General features: G+C 36.4%; 1 protein-coding gene and 2 pseudogenes across 3 annotated transcripts; 2 read left to right on the top strand and 1 right to left on the bottom strand.

Annotated features, from left to right (window-relative positions):
* Window positions 1–330: 330 nt before the first annotated feature.
* On the top strand, window positions 331–7,407 carry LOC111318193 (putative disease resistance protein At4g27220; annotated as a pseudogene). Its single transcript, XR_016333553.1, has 6 exons — window positions 331–643; window positions 2,205–4,211; window positions 4,567–5,842; window positions 5,954–6,724; window positions 6,827–6,997; window positions 7,084–7,407. The product of XR_016333553.1 is annotated as a putative disease resistance protein At4g27220 (transcript).
* Window positions 7,408–7,690: 283 nt separating this feature from the next.
* On the bottom strand, window positions 7,691–9,715 carry LOC111317726 (putative protein S-acyltransferase 6). The gene is made up of 4 exons (XM_089755324.1): window positions 8,994–9,715; window positions 8,622–8,885; window positions 8,305–8,538; window positions 7,691–8,163 (listed from the first exon to the last, which is right to left on the bottom strand). The coding sequence occupies exons 1-4, from the start codon at window positions 9,384–9,386 to the stop codon at window positions 7,993–7,995; spliced, it is 1,062 nt and encodes a 353-aa protein (XP_089611450.1). The 5' UTR covers window positions 9,387–9,715; the 3' UTR covers window positions 7,691–7,992.
* LOC111318196 (protein RRP6-like 3) lies at window positions 9,702–15,529 on the top strand (annotated as a pseudogene). The gene is made up of 13 exons (XR_016333544.1): window positions 9,702–9,933; window positions 9,996–10,255; window positions 10,342–10,440; window positions 10,552–10,635; window positions 10,790–10,876; window positions 10,994–11,114; window positions 11,530–11,714; window positions 11,831–11,875; window positions 12,464–12,975; window positions 13,061–13,554; window positions 14,213–14,927; window positions 14,969–15,037; window positions 15,463–15,529. The product of XR_016333544.1 is annotated as a protein RRP6-like 3 (transcript).
* Window positions 15,530–15,743: the final 214 nt, after the last annotated feature.

Genomic DNA, 15,743 nt, shown 5'->3' with positions numbered 1-15,743 from the left:
AAATCTGAGCACTAGCATGAGCCATGCCTCATAGCCCACAAGTTGCAATGAGCAACAGGATCACCGCAAATTTTAGGGCCACTGTTCGTTTTGGAAAAATATTTTCATATTCACTTTTACTTTATTTATAATTAGAAACATAATCGCGTTAGGCGATGGGATTTATAATTTTTTTTTTCACAAGGTATTTTAATTTTTATTATAATATTAATTATTTTTGTTGAATATTTGATGAATATACTTCCCTCAAAAAAATTTTTCTAAATTGAATTTAAGGAGCCCACCTGGGTTAGTCAAAAATTCGCCTCCAATTATCATCAACTACTAAAAACAGGTCCCTTTCGTCTTCTTTTCTACAAACAAACGCGTCAACTTGCTTCAGTTTACTCGGTATCTTATCTTCCCGTCATTTTTCCACATTAAGAATCCCACACGCTTTTGTGGCATAGCTACTTTCCTACTTTTCAAAACAAGGAAATGGCTTTTGGTTCTGTTTGTAAGTTTAATTTCTCCTCTGATCGGTGGCATGAGGAGGGGCAACTGAAGTAAGTAACTCCATATATACAAACTTACCTAAAGTCGTGAATGGCGAAGAGGAAAAAAGAAGAAGAAGAAGAAGAAGAAGGAGACCGCAAGTAATTAGGTAAAGCCATAAGCTTGAAAGTAAATTATAGTCTTCTCTTTGATGAGTAGTAGCGCTTGAATTCTCTTTGGATTTCTCTTTATCTATATTTATGCTTTACTTATGAGTTGACCCATAAGTTATTAATTTAAACACCATAAATACATATTCTGTTTCAAATTTAATTTAATGAACTCTTTATTATGATCATAAATAAATTTATTTGCATGGTAAGACTTAAGAATTATGCCCTCAGTTTTTTTTTTTTTTTTAATTTTTTAAAAAGTAAAACTAAATGATCCCTTACAAAAAAAGTTTAATGATAGAAAATAAAATGATTTTTATGTACAATAATAAAAAATAAAATTTTTACTTTCATAAACAAAAAAATTTGAAGTCTAAAAATCCATAAGATAATTTATAATGTTTAGATTTGCAAATAAAATTTGTTACTTCTTTCTCCTTATTTTTTCCATCTTTTACCATAATAATTAAAAAGTATGTATAAAATTATGTGATTTATTTATATTAATTATTAATACTAATTTCTAAATTTGATGTCACAAATGATATCAACATAAATGATGAAATTATTTAAAATTAAAAAATTTATAATTACAAATATAGAGTTAAGGATGAATATGATTTACCTTTTTTATAAATCTCAAATTTTCTTCACATGCTAAAAAAAAAAGAACTATCCACTTATGGAAAATAATACCCAATTTTACTTTTTACATAATTTTTTCTCAAAATAATAAATAAATAAAATGGTTTTTCTTTTTATCTTTGAATATGACTTCTGTGGGCTAATGGGCTAATAATAACATTTCTATGTGGGCTAATGTTTCAGTGAAAAATGGGCTGAACCCATGGTATTAGGCCCAGATGCAGAGCATTGTGGATTAGGTCCAGTGCTCCAGTTACAGTTTATAAACACTCGAAAAATGTTCCGCTGCAAAACGAGATTTATAATCATTATTAAAAGATGTAATTTTGTGTGTTTAGTTAAAGATTATTATTGATGTTATTGTGATAATATTGATATTTTTATTAAAAATTAAATAAATGTGTATTTTTTTAAATTTTCTCACTAAATTGAAGAAGAAGAAAAAAAAAAAAAAAAACCCATGAATTCCTTTAATCTATAAATATAGAGGTATAAATTAATATATATATATATATATATTTGATTTGTTAAAATTAAACCGTAAACAAAATTAAGCAAATCATTTACAAGAAAAACAATAATACCACATTATTAAAGCAGGTAATCCTGATTTGAACTACAAATATAAACTCTAATTAACATAAAAATGTTTCGACTTCAAAGAAGGATTATTTTTTTCCACATGCTTAGCTATGAGTCATTTACTCTTGAGTTGCATGCATAACCCCAAACATGTAATTTTGTTTTTATTGTATGTTTTAATTCGTGGGACTGTTGTCAACAAAAAAAAAAAAATCCATGCGAATGTTTCCATTTTATTGGTAAGCATACATTTAGAAACGTTTTCAAATTATTATTTGTGTACTACCATGGCAACAATGTTGATCCTCTCAGATTTTCTTGTCTTAATAGTTTTCTGCAGCTGCAGCGGTGACTTTTTCAAATTACTTTAGCAGACAATTTTTTTTTTTCAAGCTTCAAATTGTCAGGAATGGCTGATGAGTTTGCTATTTCCGCTGCTTCGAACGTTGCGGGAAACCTGATATCGGAATACCTGCTGAAGCCTGCAACACGTAAACTTCGTTACATGTTTTGTTTTAATAACATTGTAAAAGATCTTAAGAAGAAAAGACAGGAACTTACATCAGCTCAAGATCGGCTGCAATATGACGTCGAGGAGACCAGAAAGCAAATTCAAGAAATCCAAAAGGACGTGTTGGATTGGCTAAATGCTGCCGATGAAGTCCAGAAAGATGTGCAGAGTCTGGAAAATGAAATACAGGAAACTCAAAGGTGTTTCAGTTGGTGTCCGAATTGGAGTTACCGATACAAGTTAAGTAAGAAAGTAGCAACGAAGACGCTAGTGGTTACTGAACTTGTACAAACTAGCAAATTTGAACGATTAGGCCACCGTGCTACTCTTCCAAGCATAGAGTTCTTTTCTTCTAAGGATTTTATGCCTTCTAAATCTTCAAATTCAGTTTTGAAACAGATTAGAAAGGCGCTGGATGATGAAGATGTGAACATGATTGGTGTGTGTGGGATGGGAGGAGTGGGCAAGACAACTTTGGTGAAAATAGTGGGAATCAAAGCTAAAGAATTGAACCTATTTGATCAAGTTGTATTTGTCACTGTGTCCCAGAACCCAAACTTGGACAAAATTCAAGATGGAATTGCGGACACTTTGGGTTTAGAATTTGATAAGAGGAGCGAACAAGGAAAGGCAAGGCAGTTATGGTTGAGGTTGATAATGGAAAAGAGGGTTCTCATCATTCTTGACGATGTTTAGAAAGAGCTCAACTTGATGGCTGTAGGAATTCCTTTTGGTGAATATCACGAGGGTTGCAAAATTCTTGTCACAACACGTCGTCAACAAGTATGTTCTTCTATGAGATGTCAAACAAAGGTTCAACTTGACGTGTTAGCTGAAGATGAATCATGGGATTTGTTCAAGCGGAATGCATTTCTGGATGATAGGTGTGGCACTTTGAATGACGTCGCCAGGGAGGTTGCTAGAGAATGCAAGGGTTTGCCTCTTGCAATTGTTACCATGGCAAGGGCTCTAAGAGAAAAAAGTCTAGATGAGTGGATAGTCACAAATCAACGACTCAAAAACTGCCGCCACTTGGACAATCAAGATGTTTGTGAAGATATCTACTCATGTCTCAAGCTTAGCTATGATTATTTAAAGGGTGAAAAACTCAAGTCATGTTTCTTGTCATGCTCCTTTTTTCCCGAGGACTATGAAATTAGCATCGAGGAGTTGACTAGATATGAAGTTGGGCGGGGATTGTTCTATGAGGTCAACTTGATTGAAGATGCAAGGAGGGAAATTCGTGTACTGGTAAAAAGCTTACAAAACTCTGGTTTATTATTGGACAGTGGCAAAGAACAATTTGTGAAAATGCATGATGTGGTTCGGGATTTTGCTCATTGGCTAACCTCATCGGGAGATAACACATTCCTGATAAAATCTGGCATTGGGATAGAGGAGTGGCCAAGGAGTGAAAATTTTGGATGTTACACGACAATCTCTTTAATGGACAACAAGATACATAACCTTCCCAACAAATTGGAGTGCCCGAAGCTCGAAACTTTGTTATTCAGTGGAGAAGGCTCAACAAGAGTTTCAACAACATTTTTTGAAGGGATGAGCAACCTCAAAGTACTGTCTATCGAACGCGTCTTTTGGTTAGAAGGACTTCAATTCTTGACAAACCTCCGAACTCTACGCTTAGAGAAGTGCAAACTAAGCAACGTTTCATCGTTGGGAGAACTGAAAAAACTGGAGATTCTTGATTTTCATGGTTCTGGAATCATTAGTCTCCCAAATGAATTAGGAGACTTGCCAACTCTAAGATTGCTCGATCTGTCAGATTGCCAAAGGCTACGAAGGATTCCCTCTAACTTGCTACCAAAGTACGTGGTGTTACAGATACGCCAATTTTTAGTGTTTTTCAAGTTCTTGGTTATATATTTTACTTATTTGCCTACTATTCCTTGTTCAATATACTTTGATTTTTCTTTTTTAACATTTAAAGTTGCCATAATTGAATCCTGATCACTAAAATTAAGAATCTAGCACTCCACCAGTAGTTCAAGGAGCTATTCGCATTATAGGGAAAAAAGTGAGAATTTTAAATTCTTAAGAACTGAGTTCAGCTTTTGAAATGCCCTCAACTTTGGGAACTAAAAATTCCCACCAAGAAGGTGGTAATTTCAAATTTGTTTAATTATTTATTGCCTAATGTGTTAATTATTTTTTATCTAACAGGTTATCTCTACTAGAAGAGTTATACTTCAGCGGATTTAGCGTTCAACAATGGGCAAGTGAAGGAACAAGCTGAGAAGCAAGCAACGCTAGCTTATCAGAGCTGAATTCATTGTCCCGTTTGACTGCACTTTCACTAAACGTTTGTTCTAAGTATTTTCCAAGGGGGTTTGTGTTCTCCAAATTAGAAAGATATGGGATATTCATAAATAGATGGTACTACGGCAGCTATCCAACCTCAAGAACCTTGCACATCAAAGGATGCCCATTGGAGGCATTTAAGGAGTTGTTCTCTAACGTGGAAGATCTTACTTTAGATGGGATCATGGGTTACAAGAATCTTAATGTTCCAATCTCATATCAAGGTAGAGGACTCAACAAGTTGACTTCTCTTGAACTTCAAGATTGCAAGGACATTGAATGCCTGATCGATACAACACAAGACCAAGTGCCAGGGAATGTTGCTTTCTCTAACTTGGTGAAATTAACCATAATGGAAATGGTTTGTTTGAAAGAGCTATGCAATGGTCAGCCTCCAAAGAGTTTTCTACAGAAATTAGAAGAGATGACAGTGAGGAAATGCAAGCACATGATCTCTATAGTCCCAGCGCTTCAAAATCTGAAAGAAGTAAGGGTTAAAGAATGTGATAAGTTGCAGGTGGTTTTTCAAATAGATGGGCATATGTTTATAAAGGAAGGTCGCAATTCGATGCAACTTCTCTCAAACTTGACATATTTGGACTTAGAGTTCTTACCTGAATTGGGAAGCATATGGAAAGGGTCAATCCGTCATGTAAGTTTCCAAAGTCTAAAGATGGTGAGAATCCAGGACTGCAATAAGTTGACGTTTCTCTTATCACATTCCCTGGCTGAAAGCTTGGTTCATTTAGAAAAGCTTGAGATAAGTCACTGTTCGAGACTGGAGCAGATTATTATCAATGACATAGCACTACCAGATCAAGGTGAACCATTATTGCAGAGCACCCATCCCAGTCTTTTCTGCTTCCCAAAATTAACGACTCTTGGAATAACTGACTGCTCCAGATTGCAATATATATTTCCAATGTCGACGGCTCAAGGTCGTCCAAGTGATGGGACTGAGATCGTGCTCCCTCGGTTGCAGTCTTTAGTTCTTGAAAATTTAATGAACTTGACAAGTTTTTATGCAGAAAACTGCCTTGTAACACTGCCATGTTTGGAAAAGTTGGAAGTGCGCAAATGTCCCCTTCTGACACATTTTACGGTTCGGCTGGAAGTCACTATGCAATCTCAACTAAAGGTACTTGTTCTATCTCTCTCTCTTTCTCGTTTTACAGTTGAATGCACAAGCATTGCAAATTTGCAACCCTTTCTGAGGTGGGTGCTCTATGTCTATGTGTTTACATTACAGAGATTATGCCTTTCTAAGGTGGGAAAAAGCAATCAATTGTGCAACGTAGTTGGCTTCCATAGGAGACAAAAGTCACGAAATTTGGAATACTTGGTCGTTGAGGATTGTGAAGAAATATTCCGTCTTCAAGGTGGATACTTCCTCTCATGTTTGGAGGCATTGCGGTTGGAGGCTGTTTCTAATTTGCAGGTTATATGGAAAGGTCCCACTAATGTTGCAAACCTACAAAATCTTGTTTGCTTGGTATTGATTGACTGTCCAAAGCTAAGATATGTCTTCCCACCTGTACTTGCCCAAAATTTGAAGCAATTGAGTTACCTAGACATACAGGAATGTGGGGAATTGGAACAAATCATTGCCAAGGATCAAATTTCATCATCATCATTATCATCACATTCTCAGGGTCATCAACCTCTATGCTTCCCTAATCTGACCGAAGTTTGCATCAAAAAATGCAAAAAGTTAAAAAGTCTCTTTCCCGTCAGTGTTGCTTGTCATCTTCCGAAACTAGATTGTATCATGGTTGAGGAAGTCCTTGAATTAGAACAAGTATTCGGACATGAAGATGAAGCAGACATAAAAGATGAGAAGATAATGCTCCTTCAACTAAGGGAATTACTCCTTACAAAGCTACCAAATCTCATGAGTTTCAGCCCCATGTGTCACCATTTTAAATTCCCACTTTTGGGGTTCTTGACAGTAACAGATTGCCCCAAGATGATTACAACTTTCACTGTGGATTCTGAGCTAACAGTGCATGCAAAAGCAGAGGTACCCCTCTTTACCTGGTTTTATATTTATTGTTGTTGTCAACAAGAAATTGCAATTTAGCTTCAGTCACATTGTTTTTGTATTTGGTTGTTATTTGTGAAGGAATCTAATGCTACGAGGGTTACCAGCACTGATATTGATTGGGATCGTCATAATAGTCCTAATGCACTACCTCAACACATTGAAGAACCATAGGATCATTTCACACAATGAAATTGCATCCATGTTGCCAATGCTTGAAGCATTTGCTAATCCTTCTCTTTGTATCTACAGGTAGTTTCTGTTACAGATGCTTTTGTAAAATTTCTTGATTTGCTTTTGCTTTTTTTTAAATGTTTTAATTATTTGTTCATACAAAGATTTTCTAAGGAAATTTGGAGGGACTCCTAAAACTGCTGATCATACTGTTGCTCTCGTTAAGGAAGCCATTCAACTCAGACTTTGCAGCACCCAGTTTGCCACTTCGATCTGCAAAATCAAATGCTTAGCCGGCATTAGTGTCTGCAACATTCTGTATCAGTTTAATGTTCTGTGATCTGTAATCTTTTGTCCTTTGATTGTTCCTTTGTTCTGCTGCTTATCTTCTAGCAGCCTGTTTTATTGTGTATTAGGAATCCTGCTTTCTTTAAATGAACAGATAGCATTTATCCAAAAAAAAAGAAACAAAAGATTTTCTAAGGAAACTTCTGTTCAGTTGAAACAATGAGGAGGCAGTTTATTAGAATGTCTCTTCATTAGGAAGAACATTGAGGGTTTTCTAAGGAAACCTGCATAAATGCCACCATTGATGCCCATCTCAAGCAGCTATCTTAAATACACCCACTATTCCCTGTCCATATGTGACGTCATATGTCATCTGGTCTCTGACATTGAGTTAACCAAGGAACCAGCTCCATCCATTTGATTAATGGAAGTATCAATATATATAACGGCTTTGAAAAGTATTCCATCTCGAGTCACATTGATGTTTGCTTTCATATATTATATATATTGTTCAGGGTTTCGGCTTTTGACATGTAAGGCCAGGTTAGGTGTAAAAGGGACCAAGGTGCCATATTTAACACATGCACACATATAAATCTTTATCTGCATATTTCCTTGAAATTTCGGTTTTTATTCGCAAAATGGTACTTGTCCATTCAAGGATACAACTTTCTTTAGGAAAATAATGGTGAATATTACATATATGGTTGAAAGAGTGAAGAATAATTAGGATCACCTACTTTTCTATCTGCATAAATATCCACTTCATTTACAAATATTTCACCTCAGACTGGCATCTCATCTTCCATGTTCCCCCTTGGCATTACTTCAGCCCTAAAATCAACTCTGGAAGGTGGTAAAGGTGCAAATAACACCTTCTTAATGTTACTTATTATTCCTTTGTCATATGGATTTGGAGATCCCTGGTAGCGGCACCGAAAATTCTCATAAGCTGTCTGTATCAATGAAACAAAGATTGAAGAAAAGAAAAGAATCAGTGAACTTCACTAAGGACAACACCTGCAAGCAAGTAATCTGAAGTAAAGTGGAGATATGCACATCCCCTAAAATAATAAGTTTCAGTAGATTAGGCCTACCTGATTTATTGCAATTAAATAGGAGTGGAAGATGGCAAGGCCACCTACAAACGAAAAGGCCGCAAAGCTAAACAACGTCAATGCCAAAGTTTCAGGGCAGTTCTTGAGCATTCCAAACAATCCAGTACCACTTTCCAACATTCTTTGGTGGATCCTCCAGCAACAGAAAGCAAATATATAGATAAAGAAGACTAGTGCTGTTATCAAAAATGTCAAATAGAATCGATAGTTTCTCTGCATAAATAACCATAAAAACTTAGTTTCATATAAACACTTGTTCATATGTAATTGAAGCAATTTGGTTGTGTCGACCGTACCAGTGCAATACACTGACCAATCCATGGACAGTGGTGATCAAATTTTTCAACACAATTGTCACATATGGCGCAATGGAAACTCCTTGGTGGCCTAAAAATCCTACAAATCCGACAATATTTTAGTTTTATTTGCACCCCATTAACAGTTACCTTCTTCCTCCTAGTCCCATTACTGGTATCAGTATCTGTAACAGATGATTGTTCAGTTCTTCTAGGAATGATTCCAGGGTCAATTGCAGTAACCAGAATCAAGTTGACAATAATCTGCAGTCAAATGCAATGGAGGAAACGATCAGGGGAAAAAAATTTTACTCTAGTTCATCATTTTGTGACAGTTATACTAAGTTTGAACCATGTAGTACTGAGACTGACCATTATCGTTAGAATCAAACATATAGTGACAACAAGAGTGGAATTAGTATTTGGTAAATCATATCCAATGTAAATGGTAAAAATCCAACTTGAAACAAGTATAGAAACTGATGTGAGGAGCAACCCCCTTGGATCTGGACCGCATACCAGTCGACCATGGAAGAAAAATACCTGCATTAATGGCCAAACGAGTAAGTTTTGATAACAAATTTTTTTAAATGGTTGTTTTGGTATGATAAAAGGGTAAGGTACATTGTTCCCTGGCCAAACTTGGTAAGTTCGAGTTCCCTTCTCATTGTTTCCATGGGAAACATGTTGGAGCCATTGTTCTTCAATAACTCCTCTGATTTTATAGAAATTGTCTTTCAGACAAACCCCCAGATTCCCAAACATTCCTCCAAATTTCTTTTCAACTTTGTTTGATCTTTTTTTTCTTTACCAAATTGTTTGATCTTTTTCTGAACAGCTAATGCAAAATTGAAGGAAAAAAATGGACACTGCAAGAGCGGTTTTACTTCTGACTAATTGGGCTAGCTTTCCAGCCCAAATATTTTGGGCCTAAAAATGAGCGGAGGTTGTTTTAAAACGACCGTTTAAAAGTGCCACGTGAGCAAAAGGCTTCCACGCGTACGTTAGCAGGAGCCGCCGCCTGGCCGCAACATTAAACCTCTTTCTGTCTGAGCAGGGTGTTCCCTCTCTTTCTCTAAAATGGAGTACAAGAAAGAGAAGACGAAAGTTTTACTGACAATCACATCGGTTGCCGCAATCTCAATCTTCTTCGCCGATCAAGTATACAATCGACGCCGGAGACAGAAAAGACCTCAAAGTCGCTGTTATTTACACTCCGAACTAAAGCCGCAACACCGTTTCAAGCGCTTGCTAGCCGATAACTGCTATTCTCCTTTCAGCCATTTCAACCGCCAAACGGATTCCGTTTATGGTAATCAACCTTCCACTTCTTTTTCATTTATTAAAAAATGATGATTAATTTATATGTTGCAGAGAAAGCTTCGAGTTTGACTCATCCGTATGAAGCGGTGATAACGGCATTGATGGAGAAACCGCAGCGTCAATTTTCTAAGAGTGCGATTGATGATTTTGGTGTGAAATTGGACATGGAAATTGATGATTCTTATGTTTGGGTTGAAACCGAGTCGCAACTGAGTCAAATCGCTCAAGTTTTGAGTGAAGAGTGGGCTTTCGCTGTTGATACTGAGCAGCATAGCCTACGGTCATTTTTACGTTTCACTGCTCTAATACAGGTCAAACACCATTAACAAAAAATTAAACTTTTTACCTTTGATTTTTTAATTAAACTTTTAATTATTTTTTATGGTATAAACAGCAGATTTCTACTAAGAAGGAAGATTATTTGGTGGATACAATTGCTTTACATGATGCAATGGGCATTCTTCGTCCCGTTTTCGCTGATCCTAATATTTGCAAGGTATAAACTTTTAGTATGAATTAGTGCATTGGTGGATTGTGGTAAAGCAGTAGTAAAGATTAAGTATTAGTATCCAGATAACATCATGGACCGCTTGGGATTGTGATGCAGGTGTTCCATGGGGCTGATGGTGATGTTGTCTGGTTACAAAGAGACTTCCACATATATGTTGTCAATCTATTTGACACTGCAAAGGTGAGCTTCAATTATTTGTTTCTAACGAACGTGGAAGAATTCGCCAAGGTTAAATGCTTGTTATCAGTAATGCATGCATGCAGAGATGGTGCTTTTTAACTACTGACCATCTTCTATTTTCTTCTCAATTCGCATTTCTCTTACTTTGACATAGGCATGTGATGTTTTGTCAAAGCCCTAGAGATCATTGGCCTACTTACTTGAAACTTATTGTGGTGTGGCCAAAAATAAATTATTACAGGTATGTGGTTGACACTTGCTTAGGGCTTCTCATTAAGCTTATTGTGCATCTTTTAAACTTCTCTAAGTAGAACATTGATCTTAAAGTTATTTATCCCGATGCTGCATTGCATTACAGCGTGAAGACTGGAGACAATGTCCACTGTCAGAGGAAATGGTGCAGTATGCTCGTACCGATGCACATTATCTACTGTATATTGCAAATTGTTTAATTGCTGAGCTCAAACAACAGGACCATGGTATGTTTGCCATCCAAAGCGAATTTATCTTGTTTGTCTCAAAGTAGATCGGAACAGGAAATATAAAATATTATAATAGAAAATTTCTACATAAATTGTTAATGATAGAGGTTAAATGATTATGCCCAATATCCAAAGCATTATAACTTTTTATTATGAATGAGTGCTGGTGGCTTTTTTTTTTTTTTGGGGGGGGGGGGGGGGTGGATCTTAGTTGAAGGCCTTGGTTAGAAACAAATTTGTTCCACCCCACTGTTTTTGGGCATAAAAGAATAAGGTTAACCTTGAAGGGTGCATATAATACACCACATGGAATCTTAAATTCTTAACCTTAACTTTTAATTCACAACTACTAAAAAGACCTATATCTACTACTTCTTGTAGCATCCACATGCTAAATATATCAATGTATCAGAATATTCATTTTGCCCTGATGATAAGTTCCATTTTGTTCTCGAGGCTAGTTGACGATCAAACATGATATGTTTACAACTCTATGCTAAAGAGATTGAAGATTTTCCTGGGGAGTCTGCTGCATTATCAATACTTTCTCGCCAATTGAATGGCCAGGGAGGTGCCTCTATATCAGATGAAACCAAGGTTTGGTTCTCTTCACATCACTGACTATAACACTAAAATCATTAAAAGAGGGGGCATTCTTCATTATTTTGTACTTAATTTTACATCATATTCTAATGCTTTGTTCTTAATTTCAGTTTCAGGATCTTGTTAGGAGACTGTGTGCATGGAGGGATTTAATGGTAAGTGTTAACTTCAATGTAAACTACCAGTTTAAAAATTTCTTCATTACTCAATGAGACTGTAGGTAATATTCTCCTTATTGATAAGGGAAACTCCCACGGCAAAATTTTTGTGGTTTCCTGTCAAACTTTGTTGATAATATAGAGTGATACTAAATTTGGTGATAATTATCCACTGGAGCAACTTTTAGTTATTGGTGTATGCAAGCAAAAAATTGTTTCTCTAATTTTTTAAGGCTTTTGTCTGTTATGAATATCTCATTTGTTATATGGTATGATCAGGAAGAATTTTTTTCTTCTCATATCATAACATGCTGGAAATCACAAGGGATTATCTCTTGAGCTTTGATACCAAACTGTGACCCTGTGCTTCTGCTCATGGCAGCAGGGTATATAGTTGAATCGACACAATTCATGTCTATGCAAGTTTGAGACTATTCTGATGTAATTTGCATTGACCTGGGTGCTCATTTCAACGAAACCAGTCATTGCATTTACTTATGATGTTCTTCTGTTCTTTTTTGTTAGTTGGTTTCTCTTGAAAACAGTGGTTATTGATGCTTTACATGTGCTGCTACCTCTTTTCAGGCTTGTGTGCATGATGAGAGCACAAGATACATATTATCTGAGTCTGCTATTCTTGCTCTCTCTGAAAAAGTCCCAACAACACAAGCAGATATTTATGGCACCATAATTCAAGCTGATTTGAATGTTGATTCTTCATATTTCAGCTCTTCACTGCCATCCCCTTTCCCTCTTGTTTGCAGCCATTGGATCGATGTCAATCAACTAATCCAGGACAAGTTAGGCAATGTTGATAAATTTTTTCCAGTGGTTCTTCAAAATTGCCTGGGTCCAAATGGGAGTTGTCCATTGTCTGCATTTAACCATGCATTATTGATGAACTATAGCCTGAAACTAGAAATTAGGTTAGTTTCCAAACAAAGTGGGTTCAAAAACCCAAAACAAGCTGCTACGAAAGCTTCTCGTGAGCTATTCATTCAAAAATTTTCCAGCAAATCTCCGGCTTATCATAATTGTAGGATCTATGCAAATGATGGGCGGCTTTTATGTTACTGTGATCGCAGGAAGCTGGAATGGTTTGTGCATCTTTTTCTGTATCTTATTTCCATTTAACCCCAAAATTTATGTTCCATTTGACAGGATAATGTTATTATCTTATAGGTATCTTCGTAGAGATCTGGCAAAACTTGTTGATGATGACCCTCCAGCAATAATGCTTCTTTTCGAACTGAAAGGCCACCGAGAGGATGAAGATAATGATTTTTATATCCAAAGTAAGAAAAAAATGTGTCAGCTGTGGTGAAGGCAATCACTACTTACGCTACCGAATAATTCCCTCATACTACAGATTTCACTTTCCCGGGCACTTAAAAAGCCATCGCTCTCATGATATAGTCCTGCTCTCTATTGACTGTCATGAAGTTGCTCATGCTTCTGCTGATAAGTACGAGAAACATATTGCTGGAGAATTTGGAATTCCACTTTATGTCCGTAAGGTAGTTGATTCAAACCAAGCACCTATTATATCTGGGTCATCTGATTCAATGAACTTCGAAGATTCAGGTGTCTTACCACTACAATTACGAACAGCTGCTAAGGCTCTTTTGCGTCATGGACCTGAAATGCCACCCGGTCGCCGTGAAGAACTGACTCGGGTCTGAAAGCTTATCTTCACGTAGTTTTTTTCCACGTAAAAATCTAGAGAGCTTTAATATGTTTCAATGAATCACATGAGGCCATTTAGGTTTGAAAGAATACGCTGTTCTGCTTCAGGCCACTCAGGGGGCCTGAGAAACCCAAAAGCAAAAGGGTTAAATGCTATGTACTAGTATTAAACTATGCTTGATGTGAGCATCGTGATAAGCTTGGAAGTAGAACATACTATTTGGATCTTGGAAGCTGACTAGACATTAAATATAACTGTTAAATTCAGCCATTTTTTATAAAAATTTAACATTGGGGTTTTTGAACTAGATATTCAGTTGCGCTTCATGTTTGATCCAAAATTTATACTTAATGTACAACATATTAACTTAGAACCAAACTCCCTGTTCAATTTGCATTGCTTGCTTCAACTTCTATTAGATAAAAAGAAAATTTAAAACTTATATATAGTTATTCAGCCACACATGTAATACTTGCCACTTTTATTCTCTTTTTTACAAACTTGCTTCCTTTTTTTTTTTCTCTCTCCATCACCATATTTTTTTGTCAATCATTACAAGTGTATGGCTTTGCTGTAGCATCTTGGTGGTACATTTCATAGGACTCTTGGAAGAAATAGGTTCATTTTCCTTCATGTTGCTTTTGCAGATTGTTATGAAATATTATGGGGGCCGGGATATATTCAAGGAAGATTTAGAAAGAGCCTTGGCAGTGGGCATGAGTCCTCATGAGCGAAGAAGACTGGAGAAGAAGAAAGGATCGTCTTTAAAACCTTCTATGAAGATCCTTCCAGTTAAAGAACAAGAAGTAATAATGGGACAAAGATCATTATTAACACCTCAGATCCATCGAAAGTTGATAATCCTGACGGTTCGGATTTTACTGCAGATGTTTCTCATTCAACAAAAGTTGACAAAATGAAAGAAGCACTGAAGACAAAGGAAGACATGGATTTTTGTATGGTGACAGATACCGATACAAGCAATCCTCCAACAAGTTCTGATATAGGGGTGGTGACAGTTTCAACTACATCTTACAATGATATGAATTCACGTAGCACTGGAATTTCCGAGACTAAAAGTGCATGTGCATGTGCAGTCAATGCTGATGATAGTTGTGAGAGAAGTACACCAAATGAAATAGTTGACTCATCTTGTACGAGATATGATGAAAACATCCCACTTAAACATAATTCAAAATTATCTCTACTAGGGCGTGGACCCCATGGGAAACAGGTTGTGGATCATATATTAAATGAATATGGAAAGGAAGGCATTCGTCAATTTTGTCAGTGGTGGAGACGAGTTTTTGTTGAAGCTGTTCATCCTCGTTTTTTACCTGCTGGCTGGGATGTTATGCGCAGGTATGCCTCTGTCCTGTTATGTTTGTGCATAATTGTTTTAGCTTCCTTTCTTATAGAAAGTTCCTATGGAAAGGAGTGATGTATAACATTGGAGAATGTAGGAAGACAAGGTAAGGGAGAAACCAAATTCAATGAGGATTTGGTTGATGTAGAGGCAATTTGAGAGGGTGGAAAGTGCTTCGAAGTAAGAATGATGACCGCATGTGAGGACAGACAGGAATATTCATAGGCTACAGCTTTTACTCTTTGATAAATGTAAGATTGACAAGAGAGAGACTTAACAGGAAGCCCGCTAGACCTTGGAATTTCAGAATCACAATAGAGCTTCTTATCCATAAAAGCTTTGCCTTGATAACTCTTAACCACCTCCCACCTCCCCAACCCCAAAAATAAACAAAAAAAAAAAAAAAAACCGAGTGACTTGATTATACATGTTAAGTACTAATTAATGACTCATTTCATTTATTCATGTATTTATTTCTTTTCCTTTTCCTTTCTTTGTCCAAGGATTTAATTTGGACACTGTTTTTGCCAGTGGCAGAAGAGAATTTGTTGAGTTCAGCGTGTACAATCCTGCCAAGAAAGGTGCGGGTGGTGATTAATATTTGTAGCAAAATGATGGGGAATGTAAACCAGAAGACAGTCACTTTCAACTTGGTACATTGCATGGCAGTTACACTGCAACTCAAGCCCTTTTGCCATTGTCTTGTATTCGATTCAACTGCTCAAGAACTTTAATCCAGATCCCTTGTTATGCATCCTGTTTCTTTTCTGTACCAATTTTTGAGGATGGATCTCTTAACAGCTTTTCTTCCC

The sequence above is a fragment of the Durio zibethinus genome, chromosome 2, assembly GCF_047325235.1.
Source record: "Durio zibethinus cultivar Kanyao isolate XHJ-2024 chromosome 2, ASM4732523v1, whole genome shotgun sequence".
Taxonomy (NCBI): Eukaryota; Viridiplantae; Streptophyta; class Magnoliopsida; order Malvales; family Malvaceae; genus Durio; species Durio zibethinus.
This window is presented reverse-complemented; position numbering and strand designations above follow the sequence as displayed.